Genomic DNA, 13,405 nt, shown 5'->3' on the forward strand with positions numbered 1-13,405 from the left:
GCCGTCTTGGGGTTGGGGTTGTAGCCCAATGTGAGTGCATGCTCCAAGTCTTGCATTTAATCCTCAACACTGCAAAATAAATAAGTGAGCAAGCAAATAAATAGATAAATAAATGAAACTCAGAAAATATTCATGCCTTCCAGTCAGTGTGAATCTGGGGATTGATTAAAAATCAATGCAGTTACAGATACAACTATTAAAAACAGCTGTTGATATTTTTATATAAAGATAAGATCAAGTATTTGACCTTAGACATTGTTAGCTGCATCATTGGAAATGTGGTCAGATCCAATGAGGTCACTATGGTATAAAACAGGCTAGTGTGTGTGTGTGTGTGTGTGTGTGTGTAAGGTGAAGTAGAGATGCTTTTTTTCCTCTTTCCTTACAGCCAATTGTTTGTCTTTTTTTTTTTTAAATAAGGCCGTGGATGAATTTTATTCCAAGATAGAAGGTCAGAAAATTGATTTAAAAGCTTTACAACAGGTATGGTATTATTTGAAATACTTATATTAGACTAGCTAGTCAGAGTAGTTTGGAGGTAAATATGTTTTCACTTAAGACTAAGTTGCCTTCCAGACGAATGGGATATTGTGTGAGTGTTCTCAAATGAGATTCCTGGGCCTGGAGCTACAGATAGTTATGACCCATTATGTGGATGCTGAGAACTGAATGGTCCTCTGGAAGAGCAGTAAGTGCTCTTAACCGTGAACATCTCTCCAGCCCAGGTGCAATTCTAGCTAGTCCTGGCACTCGATTTTTAGACCAAGTTGTCCTCAGACTTGGAGATCTGGGATTGAAGGTGTGTGCCACCATGACCTTCTCTTAGTATAATAAGAAGTATGACTCAGTGTATTTAAACCAATGCAGAGCTTCTCAAACCTGAGACTACATTGTAAGGAACACATTACATGGGCCAGAGGAAAAAACGTATTTTCTGTACTGTTTCTTCCATGTAAACTGTTGCTTTTCTTAAGCTAGGTCCTTGTCTAGGAATCACTGTGATGATTCCTCAGTGAGGATTTTATATGCACCATTTTTGCAACATATTTGACCATGTCTTTAGAGCATGTGTTATAGATCTGTTTCTTTTTTCTTTTTTCTTCTCTCATACAATATATCCCAAAGTCACTTTTAATTTGGAAGAGATTTGATTTTTTTTTTTTTAAGTGTTAGCCATAGGGCCTCGACCCCAGATAAAGAACTATGGCAACTATGAAATGTTGAGAGTGGGAGAAATGGTCTTCCCCAGGGAAAACCCCTGAATTGGTGTCCAATACCAGGGGGGCAGCACTGAGATCATATACATACTGGCGGTATTATGTGGACTGAACAGGCTGTATTTTCATATTTGGCAGGGGGTGGGGGAGTGTGTAACAGTGGTTGAGGAGAGGCTGTGAGTTTGGGAAAGAGCAAAGGGGGTGCATAGGAGGGGTTGGAGGGAAAGAGGAAATGAGGTAGTTTCAAAAAATAAAAAGTTGTTATCAAAAAAAGAGTTAAGGGGCTGGAAAAGTGGCTCAGAGGCTAAGAGCATTGGCTGCTCTTCCAGAGGTCCTGAGTTCAATTCCCAGCAACCATGTGGTGGCTCACAACCATCTATAATGAGATCTGTTGCCCTCTTCTGTCATGTAGGCAGAACAGTATATACATAATAAATAAATCTTTTAAAAAATGAGTTAAACCTAACAAAAATAGTTGTGCAAAATTTCAAGTTATATGGATGCTTATATACTCTTCCCTTTTGTTATAAAATAGTACAATTTCCAAGCCTGTAGTTAACAGGCTTCATGTCATTGTCACAAGATGCCAGCACTTTGGCTAGAGAACAAACATTTAACAAGAATACTCATTATTAATATTATTTTTTAATTTTTTTTGAAGCAGGGTCTATACATAGCTCTGACTCTCACAGAGATTGACCTGCCTCTGCCTCCTAAGTGCTGGGATTAAAGGCATACACAGCAAAACTCATTATTTTATTTATTATTTAGATTTTTTAAGATTTATTATTTATTACACATATAGTGTTCTGCCAGAAGAGGATACCAGATTGAATTTTAGATGGTTGTGAGCCACCATGTGGTTGCTGGGAATTGAACTCAGGACCTCTGGAAGAACAGTCAGTGCTCTTAACCTCTGAGCCATGTCTCCAGCCCCTATTATTTAGATTTTTTAATATTTAGATTTTTTTATTTTATAGGTATGAATATTTTGCCTCCATGTATGTACCTTTGTTGCATAACTGTCCCTACTGCATTAGGGCCCCGTTGAATTTTATATGCAATTAGATCAACCCAATGACATTGAAAGGGTTTCAGATATTTATATTAGGGCTGCACAACTGGTAGTGTGTATACAGGTATTCCAAAATCCAAAACAACTTCATATATGAAATACTTCTGGTACCAAACACAGGTTTAAGGATACTCAAACTACACCAACAACTTTTTGTGGTAATCACTTTGAACAGTTACCACTCTTAAAAAATCTTTTAGCAATTTTGTCCAACATTTAAATAATAATGAATTGGTGATGCTATACAGCATTAAAAAATAGTCTTCAAATCAGTAATTTTGAAATGTAGGTCAGGCATGGTAGTGTATGCCTGTAGTCCCTGCTAATGAGAAGTGGAGGCAGGCATATCAGGAACTAGGCTAGTGTATTTGAGGCCAGCCTTGTCTGCTACATATGAGACCCTGTCCCAGCAAACAACAAACTCTGAAGTGTAAATTATGTCTGATAAAATGCTATACAGGAGATCAGATAACTTCTGTGAACCTTTGTATTACGTGAGTAAAAGGTGTTCTGAAAAATACTGGAATATAATGCTGAAAGAACTAAATATTATAAGCCGATAATTTGTGTCTTTAAAAAGTTTTTAGTGGGGTGGCAGATGCAGGCAGATCTGAGTTTGAGGTCAACCTGGTCTACAGAGTGGATTCCAGGACAGCCAGGGCTACATAATGAGACCCTATCTTGAAGAAAGAAAAGAAAAAGTTGATTTTAGATGTGTTTATTCTATGTGTATAAAATACATGTATGGGTACCACATGTGTGCTTGTTGCCCATGAAGGGTCAAAAGAGGGTATCAGATTCCATGTAACTAGAATTACACATGGTTGTGAGTTACCATATAGATTTGGGGTCCTCTGGAAGAACATCAAGTATTCTTAATCACTGAACCATTTCTCCAGCCCCCAGTTTATACTTTTAAAGAACTTACTGGGAGATTAGAGAGATGGTTCAGTGGGTAAGAATATGCATAATGTACGTCCAGAGGAACCAAGTTCAGTTCCTAGCACCCATGCCAAGAAGCTCACAACTGTCTGTAACTCCAGCGCTAGGGAATTTGAAGCCTCTTCTGGACTTCATAGGTACTGCACTCACATACAGAAATCCACACATATACACATGTAAATGAAAATAAAAATTTTAAATATGTATTGTACATAAAAATTTGTCTAGTTGGATGATAATCCTGGAAAAAAAAAAGAATTGTGGCACTGGCCTACTCCTTTAATCCCAGCACTCCAAAGTCAAAGGCAGGCAGATCTTTGGGAGTTTGAGGCCAGCCTGGTCTACAGAGTGAGTTCCAGGACAGCTAGGGCATCATCTCTGACTCCACCTCCAGGGGATCTAGTGTCTTTTTTGACCTCCAAGGGCACCTCTATTCAAGTACACATTCTCACACACGTAACTAAAATTAATTTTAAAAAATTTCATTTGGAGCTACTGATCTAATTCAGTGGTAGAGTGCTTTCTTTGTATGCATGAGGACCTGGGTTTGATCTGTATATATCATAAGAAATCTTGAATTTTGCCTGTGTGAAATATCCAAGGGAATTGGGGTCATGCTTTATACATAGTTTACTTGTAACCAAAGTGCACATTCTATACAGGGGCTGGGAGGTAGAGAGAGGTCATCTTTCAGCATGATGTTTTTAGTGGGTAAGACTTGAGGGAGTGAACTATGGGAAAACTTTTCTTTTTGAATTTTCAAGACAGGGTTTTTCTTTCTTTTTCTTTTTCTTTTTTTTTTTTTGTTTGTTTGTTTGTTTGTTTTTCGAGACAGGGTTTCTCTGTGTAGCTTTGTGGACCAGGCTGACCTTGAACTCACAGAGATCTGCCTGCCTCTGCCTCCCAAGTGCTGGGTTGAAAGGTGTGCACCCCCACTGCCCGGCAAGACAGGGTTCTCTGTGTAGTGCTAAACTGTTCTGAATCTCAGAAGTCTGCCTGCCTCTGCTTCCCAAGTGCTGGGTTGAAAGGTGTGTGCCACCATCGCCCAGTTTGTGGGGAAACTTTAACTGCCTGTGTGACATCATTGAGGAACCATTAGGACAGTAAGTTTTAGGACATGAGAGGTAGAAGTGCTGTGCATTGAAAGTAATCTAACTTTTGAAAAATCTGTTTTGTTCCTGAAAGGAAAAACAGGCACTGAAGAAATTAGATAATGTTCGAAAGGATCATGAAAACAGATTAGAAGCTCTTCAGCAGGCTCAGGTATTACGCCTAGTTTTTCCAGTTCTCTTCCGACTATGATAATCTCATCTGGCACTATACTAAATACATTTGATTTGTTTCTTAAGGAAATAGACAAACTGAAAGGAGAGCTCATAGAGATGAATCTGCAGATAGTCGACAGAGCCATTCAGGTTGTCCGAAGTGCGTTAGCCAACCAGATCGACTGGACAGAGATTGGCGTGATTGTGAAAGAAGCCCAAGCTCAAGGGGACCCTGTTGCAAGTGCAATCAAAGAGCTGAAACTGCAAACAAACCATGTTACCATGCTGCTACGGTAAGTGTGTGCCCTCCAGTTAGTGCTTGCTTTTATTTTGTTCCTTGTTGATTGTATTCTCTTAAATTTTTTCTTTGGGAATTCTCAGAATAGAAAATATATAATTAAATCATTTCTAATTGTATTGAGGAAAATTTAAAATGAAAAGTGATGTCATTGACAGTAGTGAAATACTATTGAATATTTTTAATAGAAATCCGTACTTGTTATCAGAGGAGGAAGATGATGATGGTGATGCCAGTGTTGAGAACAGTGATGCTGAACCACTGAAAGGGAAAAAGAAAAAGCAAAAGAACAAGCAGCCGCAGAAACCTCAGAAAAACAAACCGCTGCTTGTCGACGTGGATCTCAGCCTGTCAGCCTATGCCAATGCCAAAAAGTGAGCCACTTAGCTATTCACTCTCGTGAGCTCTTATCTCATATGCATGAGTATCTCACATGCCTGTGTTATGTGCACCAGCCAGAAAAGGGCGTCTGCTCCTCTGGAACTGGAGTTACAGATGGTTGTGAGCAGCAGTATGAGTAACAGGAACCATACAGGGTCCTCTGGGAGACCAGTGCTCTTAACTGATGACTCATATCCCTACCCCCAACTATAAATTCAGGTGTCATTTTGCCTGTTGTATGAGAAACTTTCCCTGATATATTTGTATTCACCCCAGAAAGGGAATCCACAACAGATCAAAGTAACGGTTGCACTGAGTTTTCATTGGGGTTACTAACTGGAGCGAGGGCTGACTTATAGGAGCAAGGATAACGCAGTTGCATCTGTGAAAAGCCCACCTCAGGAAAGTGTATATCTGGAGCCCTATGCTCAAGTTAGATTCCTCAACAGTGCCAAGGGATCTCTTGCGGTTCAACGGGCAGTCTCCTCCTCCAGCAGTTGTGGACTGCTCCTCTAGCCTGAAGGAGGTCCTGATGCACCTTACTGCAGGCTCCAGCCTTCTCAGACAGGTGACGTGTGTTCACTCTTGGGTCTCTTAGCCACCCCCTCCTGAAAGGGAATGTTTGAATTTGTAGGAAATTGCTACAGAACACATTTATATACTTCTTTTGGTAAAAATTCAATTGTGTGCTCTATACCACTTAGTTCTATATGATCTGGGACTGTAGAATTAAAAATAAAAACTAAAGAAGGATTTTATTTAATATTCAATATAGATTTATTTTCCTAGATATTATGATCATAAGAGATATGCTGCTAAGAAAACACAGAGGACTGTTGAAGCTGCTGAGAAGGTAACTTTTTTTTTTGGTTTTTCGAGACAGGGTTTCTCTGTATTGCTTTTGAGGCTGTCCTGGAACTAGCTCTTGTAGACCAGGCTGGCCTCGAACTCACAGAGATCCGCCTGCCTCTGCCTCCCAAGTGCTGGGATTAAAGGCATGCGCCACCAACGCCTGGCTTGAGAAGGTAACTTGATATAATGATTTTTGTTTTCTGCAGCTTTAATGGCTTTTTCTGTTTAAGTGGGGTTTTCTAATTTAGAAATCTCTTTCAGGTATAACAGCTATAATTTCACTCTTCTATTTATTTATTTATTTGGTTTGGTTGGTTGGTTGGTTGGTTGGTTTTTTTCAAGACAGGGTTTCTCTGTGTAGCTTTGGACCTTGTCCTGGAACTAGCTCTTATATACAAGGCTGGTCTTGAACTCATAGAGATAGAGATCTGCCTGCCTCTGCCTCCCAAGTGCCGGGATTAAAGGTGAGCGCCACCACCACCCGGCTAAGTTTGCTTTAAATGTGTATTATTTCCTGTGTTTACTTTCTTCCCCAGCCTTGCACTCTGCCTTTTTCCTCGTCTCAGCAAGTAGCACTTTCATTCTTATCTTCTCAGATGTGAGAGATATCCAGAACTCTTTTCTCATATCCAAATGTGCCATTTACTATTATTGTTAGTATGTGTATGCATATGTACATGCATATATCACAGAGACTATGTTGATTTCTCTCCTACCTTTATGTGGGCTCCAGAGATCAAACTCAAAAGTTACCAAACTGGGTCAAGTGCTTTTGTTGTTTTTTGAGAAAGGGTTTCTCTGTGTAACAGCCCTGGCTGCCCTGAAACTTACTTTGTAGACCATGCTGACCTTGAACTCACAGAGATCACCTGTCTCTGCCTCCCTGGTGCTGGGATCAAAGGCCTGCACCACCACTACCAGTCTGGATCAAATGTTTTTACCCCCTGAGCCATCTTGCCAGTCCCATATTGTTTTGTTTCTCAATTTAGTTATAACCAGAACCTACTGGGTACTGTATCACTTGACTGTAATTTTAGGACTTGGGAAGTAGAGGCAGAATGGTTATGAGTTCAAGGTCATTCTAAGCTGAATAGTGAGTTTGAGACCAGCCTTAAATACCAGCACATGGGAGGCAGAGGCAGGTGGAGCTCTGTGAGTTCAAAGCCACCCTGGTTTACACAGTGAGGCTTACATGATGAATTCAGCCTATCCAGAGCTACATAGTGAAACAATACAAGACAAGAACAACAACAAAAATTATCACTGCTGGTTTGTTCATTGTTGCATTCTAGTCTCTAGAGATTGTCTGGAATAAAGTCGAGATTTTAATTTCTGTTCAATGAATAACTTCATTGATCTAGCCTCTATAATCCGGGCTAGCCTCATACTTGTATATCCAAGCCAGCCTCGAACTCTGATGTTCTTGCCTCTGTCTCTCAGGTTTTGGGTTGTAGGAGTACAATACCATTCCCAGCCACAAGGAAGTTCTTAATTTATAGGTCTTAAAAATTTGCGTAAATATTTAATTCATTTTACTTCTTAGGTAAAACTTTTATTTTTTATTATACGTATACTTGTGTGTATAAATCAAGTTATTTTATGACATAAAGTCTTTGTTATTTTTTTGCACGTAGTACACATACGGAAATTAGAGGACAACTTGTGGGCACAGGGGATCAAACTCAGGTCAGCAGGCTTGGCAGCAGGTCCTTTACCCACTGAACCATCTATGGGCCCATAAGAACTGTTTATTAGGCATGGTGTGGTGGCAAGTTACTACAATCCATAAAGCTGAGACAAGGAGGATCTTTGTGAGTTAGAGACCAGCCTCGGCAATATAATAAAAGCTGTCTAAAGCAGTTTGTTTTGCTATTCTGTGCTTTGATGTAATGTAAATACATTCTAAATTACTAAAACTTTTTTTTATAAATAGGCATTCAAATCAGCAGAAAAGAAAACAAAACAAACCTTAAAAGAAGTACAAACAGTTACTTCTATCCAGAAGGCAAGAAAAGTATATTGGTAAGTGTTCTGCTCTTCTTTTTTTTTTTGGTTTTTTGAGACAGGGTTTCTCTGTGGCTTTGGAGGCTGTCCTGGAACTCGCTCTGTAGACCAGGCTGGCCTCAAACTCACAGAGATCCGCCTGCCTCTGCCTCCCGAGTGCTGGGATTAAAGGCGTGCGCCACCAACGCCCGGCTGTTCTGCTCTTCTTAATGTTTAGTTTTTCTCTTTATCGGAATTATATGTGTATATTATTTGGAAAGTCAAGCAATTATACAGAGCTAGCTATAAAACCAGTAGTCCTATTATTTATTCTTCATCCTTATCCCATTGCCTGTTCTCCCAAGGAAACTACTTTTTAGTTTTACCTCTTTCTATTTATTTGCCTATTCGTTTATTTATTGTGTTGGTGGGTAAATGAGGAAGCATGCCGTGGAGCACATATGGAGGTCAGAGGACAACTTTTAGGAGTTGTTTCTCTCTTTCCACCATTTGGGTCCTAGGAATTGAACTCCAGTTTGATGGCAAGTACATTTACTACCACGCCATCTCTCTAGCCCCTACTTTTAGCTCTTTTAGGTCAAACTTTTGTATACTCCTGTCTCTTTCTGGAATAGCTTATATTACTGCTTCATGGGTTCTTTTGAAATGGGGAGAGGGTGGTTTTTGTTTTTTGTTTGTTCGTTTGATTGGTTGGTTTTGGCTTTTGGTTTTTTGAAATAAGAGTCTCTCTGTGTAGCCCTGACAGTCCTAGAATTCACTCTGTAGACAAGGTTGGCCTTGAACTGACAGAAATCCACCTGCCTCTGCCTCCCAAGTGCTGGGATTAAAGACATACGCCACCTCTCTCTCTCTCTCTCTCTCTCTCTCTCTCTCTCTCTCTCTCTCTCTCTCTCTCTCTCTCTCTCTCTCTCTCGCTTGTTTTTGTTTTTGAGGTGAGGTCTCATTTTATTGCCTATGTTGGTCTTAAGCATCTAGCTCAAGCGGTCTTTCAGCCTCAGTCTCCTGAGTAGAGAGCTCCAGGTGTGTGGCACTTCACTAGCTAGTGAGCACATCCCCACATCCTTTCTGTGGCCTGCCTGCCTTTCGCCCCTAGGTCTCCAACCCTTGATCTGGGATGTCCTTGGCAGTCTGCCTGCAGCCTGAGCGTTAGGACTCCTCGGTCACTCAGCAGTTGACGCTTTGTGTGCAACTTGTCTGTGCCTTCTGCAGTGTGTCAAGCTCTTTCTCACCCCTTCCCTTCACAGCCTTTTCCCTTTAGGATTTCAAGGATATGAGTTAGTGAAAATGTTTTAGTCTGTCATGCTGGATACTTTGTGAGTCCTTTTAGTTTGGAAACATAAGTTCTGAGACATTTTCTTGACAGTTTTTTTCTCCTTGTGGGAGGCGGCTTTCCTGTTAAGGTCAGAGGACAACTTATGGAAATCTATGGGAATCTGTTCTCATCTTTTACTATGTAGGGATTGAACGCAAAGGCAAATGGGTTTACCCACTCAGTCATCTTTCTGACCCATATATACATAATATATATATGGTTATTATATATATATGGTTGTCATGTATTGTCTTTTCTGTATTTTATATACAGAACTTTCTGAATGGGTCTGCCAGTTTTCTTGCATTTTCCCACTTTTCAACTCTTTGTCTGCTTTCTGTACATCCTGAGTCATGTTTTCAACTTTACCTTTCATTCCTTCCACACAGTTTCTTATCTGACCTGTCTCTCTTGTATGTGCACACAGCTGTGTACAAGAGAACTCAGGAGACCTCTGTTGCTCTCTACTTTGGGTTTTTTGAGACAGGGTCTTACTTTGTATTTCTGGTTGGTCTGAAACTCACTATGCAGACAATATTGGTCTTGAACTCACAGGTGTGCCTGTCTCTGCCTCCTGAGTACTGGGATTAAAGGCATGCACCACCACACCTGGCCTCTCTAACTTAATTTTTGAGACAGAATAACTCACTGATTCTGTTGCTCTGCATTTTGACTTGACAACTGCCCATCAAGCCTCTAGATCGCTTCCCCCACCCTCTTTCCACACTAGTGTTACAGATGTGTGCTGCCTCTCCCGGATTTTAACATGGGTACTGGGGGTTCAAACTAAGGTGTTAAGAGAAGCTTTTCTTGAGTGGAGTCTTCCCGCCCGCCTGGTTCCAGATCCACATCAGTCCCAAATAAACACACAAGACGCTGTATTAATTATGAAGCTGTTGGCCTTGCTTGTCTCTTACTGGCTAGCTCTGACTTAAGTAATTACCCCATAATTGTTAATCTAAGTATGTTTCTTACCGGAGAATAGTTCCGGGCTCCTACCCCAATGGCGTTACATCTCGACTCTCCTCTGTTTCTCGTTCCCAGAATCCTCCTGGACTCCTAGCCCCTCCTATCTAGATTCCCTATTGGCCAGACAGTGCTTTATTGGCATAAGACTTCCCCAACATCTCCTCTTTTCTGTTTAAACAAAAAGAAAGGTCTTAACTTTAACACAGTCAAATTGTATATGACAGAACAATTATCAAGTAAGAACACAGTTACAACATTTTGTCTATTAAAATTTAGCAAGATTTAAAGAAAATATCATCCATCCCATCCTTGTGAGTCTAAAGTTCTATATGTAGCTTATCTCTTATCATAACTAAGGAAAACTATAACTATAACTATGTGTCTTCAACTCCATCAAAGACCACAGAAAGATAATATATAATCACTAGGATTGACAAAGACATCTTGCTACCTGGACAGTCACCCAAAGTTCCTCTGTAACGTTGGGGCATCCATCTTCAGCCCATAGGCCACAATGTGTCTGGAATACTTCTCAGCAAAGCAGGAAATTTCAAACTGTCCATCTGCATTGGCAGTCTGTCAGTCATTTCTCTGTGTCCTGCAGAAAGTCTCGTAGACTCTTTATGAAGCAGGAACCCTGTAAGACTGAGTTCAGCAGTCACTTTCCTGTGGGTCCTGCATGTCCAGATTATACAACAACAGTCAAACAGTCTAGGTAAGAGCAGTTTCTTGCCCAAATGGCTAATCTTGCCATGTTGAAAGTAAACTCCATAACAAGTTTCTTCGATGCCCATCTTCCTCTCAGACATATACAGAAATATATTTGACATAAACAGTCTTCAAACCTTTCAAAGACCTTCAGAAAATGGCATTTAAAATGGTTTAGGGTTTTTATTGACAATGAGAAATGTCTGCTCCTGGCAGCACCAATTATGTCTGAGAGGAAGATGGGCATCGAAGAAACTTGTTATGAAGTTCCTAGACATGTGTTAACAAATCAGTCAAAATTAACTCAAGTTCTATTTCTAGCACCAAGTAAGTAAATAAATCAGAAAATAAAATCTTTTCCTATTGTATTTCGAGGGATATGATAGATGTCTTTTGTTGTTGTTGTTGTTTGTTTTGTTTTGTTTTATTTTTCAAGACAGGGTGTCACCGTATTGTTTTGGAGGCTGTCCTGGAACTCACTCTGTAGACCAGGCTGGCCTTGAACTCACAGAGATCCGCCCGAGTGCTGGGATTAAAGGCATGCACCACCAACACCCAACTTAACTGCAAGTTTTAAATAGTATAGATTGACTCATACAGAAGATATGTTACATATAATATAGCAAATCTGTGTTTTTATCTTTATTGTCTGGCATTTTCTAAATGTCATATAGCATATATTATACCTTCTTTCATTTAATGTTATCTTGTAAGTATGACTGTTTACCTTGCATATTTGTCTGTGCTCTACTTGTGTCCAGAAGAGGGTATCAGATACTCTGGTATTGGAGCTGTATATGGTTGTTAGTTGCCATGTTCATGCTGAGAATCAAACCCAGGATCTCTGGAAGAGCAGCAAGTGCTCTTAACCATGGAGCCATCTCTCCCTCCTTTTATTCTTTCTACCCTGATAATAAATTCATGAGAACCCTAGTTACTTTGTCTTTTGAGAAAAGCTGTGTCATAATATTCTGTTGGAGGAGAGGGACGTGTCAAAGGGAATAATGAAACAGGATGTCATAGGGTTTCTGTTGCTGTGAAGAGACACCATGACCACGGCAACTCTTATAAGGAACACATTTAATTGGGGTGGTTTACAGTTTCAGAGGCTCAGTCTATTACCATCATGGTGGGGAACATGGCTGTGTGCAGGCAGACATGGTGCTGGCTACATCCTGATCTGTAGCAGCAGGATGCAGACTGAAGCCCTAGGCGTGGCTTAGGCATATGTGAAACCTCAAAGCCCACCTCCACAGTGACATATTTCCTCCAACAAGGACACATCTACTCCTAAAAAGCCATACCTCCAAATAGTGCCATTCCCTGTGAGTTTATGGGGGCCAGTTACATTCAAGCTACCACACAGGGTCTCCCTGGGTGTCCAGACAGGCCTTGCACTTTGATTCTCTTGGTTCACCCTCTGAGGTGCTGGGACTACAAGTGTCTATTCCCCCACCTTGTCCAGAGCCTATTTAGTATTCCACTGAAGAAAAGCTGAGTCTTAGACCATTTGATGATATTGTGCAATTTGATCTATATCATTAACTCATTGTTAGGCCATCCTTATGTTTAAGAATGCTTCCTATATAACAAATAATTTGGGAGATGGACAGATGGCTTAGTGAATAAGAGCACTTTACTGTTCTTCCAGAGGAATGGAATAAAGTTCTCAGCACCCACATTGTGTAGCTTACAATCTTCTGTGACTTCAGCTCCAGAGGCTTTAACACCTCTTTTGGGATCCCTGGACTGCTTTCATGTGTACATATCCATCCACAATACAACATACACATACAACATATACGTGTAATTTAAAATTTTTTAGAGAAATAAATAGAGCCAGACAGTGATGGTTCATACCCTTAATCCCAGCACTCTGGAGGCAGAGGCAGGCAGATCTCTTGAGTTTGAGGCTAGGCTGGTCTACAGAGTGAATTCCATGACAGTAATACACAAAGAAACTCAGTTTTGGAGCTGGGCTTTGTGGCCCATGCCTTTAATCCCAGCACTTAGGAGGCAGAGGCAAGTGGATTTCTCTGAGTTCAAGTCCATTCTGATCCACAAAGAGGACAGCCAGAACTGTTTATACAGAGAAAGCCTTTCTCGAAAAACCAAAAAGAAAGACAACCAAGGAAACAAAGAAAGAAATCCTGTCTTGAAAACCGAAAGAAGAAATAAATAAATAGAAATAACCTGGTTTGTGGGTTGTTGTTTTTATGATAGGTTAATATAGCCTAGGCTAGCCTTAAATCTAATATGTAGCTGTGGCTGGCCTTGAAAAACTCTTGATTCTCTGGCCTCTTCCAAATGCTATGAACATAGGTAGTTCTCACCCACCATGCCTCATGAGAAAACTTTTCCATAGAATTTAGTTCATTCTCC

At 40.4% G+C, this 13,405-nt stretch overlaps 1 protein-coding gene across 3 annotated transcripts in view; it reads left to right on the top strand.

The window, feature by feature from the left end:
* Nemf (nuclear export mediator factor) overlaps window positions 1–13,405 on the top strand; it is a 49,748-nt gene that overhangs the window by 16,266 nt on the left and 20,077 nt on the right. For all 3 annotated transcript variants that reach the window (XM_040743000.1, XM_040743001.1, XM_040743002.1), the window contains exons 11-16: window positions 421–483; window positions 4,420–4,497; window positions 4,584–4,792; window positions 4,986–5,171; window positions 5,968–6,031; window positions 7,964–8,052. In XM_040743000.1, the coding sequence (XP_040598934.1) occupies window positions 421–483; window positions 4,420–4,497; window positions 4,584–4,792; window positions 4,986–5,171; window positions 5,968–6,031; window positions 7,964–8,052 (689 nt within the window). The remainder of the gene's footprint in view (window positions 1–420; window positions 484–4,419; window positions 4,498–4,583; window positions 4,793–4,985; window positions 5,172–5,967; window positions 6,032–7,963; window positions 8,053–13,405) is intronic.

This window comes from Mesocricetus auratus, unplaced genomic scaffold (genome assembly GCF_017639785.1).
Source record: "Mesocricetus auratus isolate SY011 unplaced genomic scaffold, BCM_Maur_2.0 Super-Scaffold_15014, whole genome shotgun sequence".
NCBI lineage: Eukaryota > Metazoa > Chordata > Mammalia > Rodentia > Cricetidae > Mesocricetus > Mesocricetus auratus.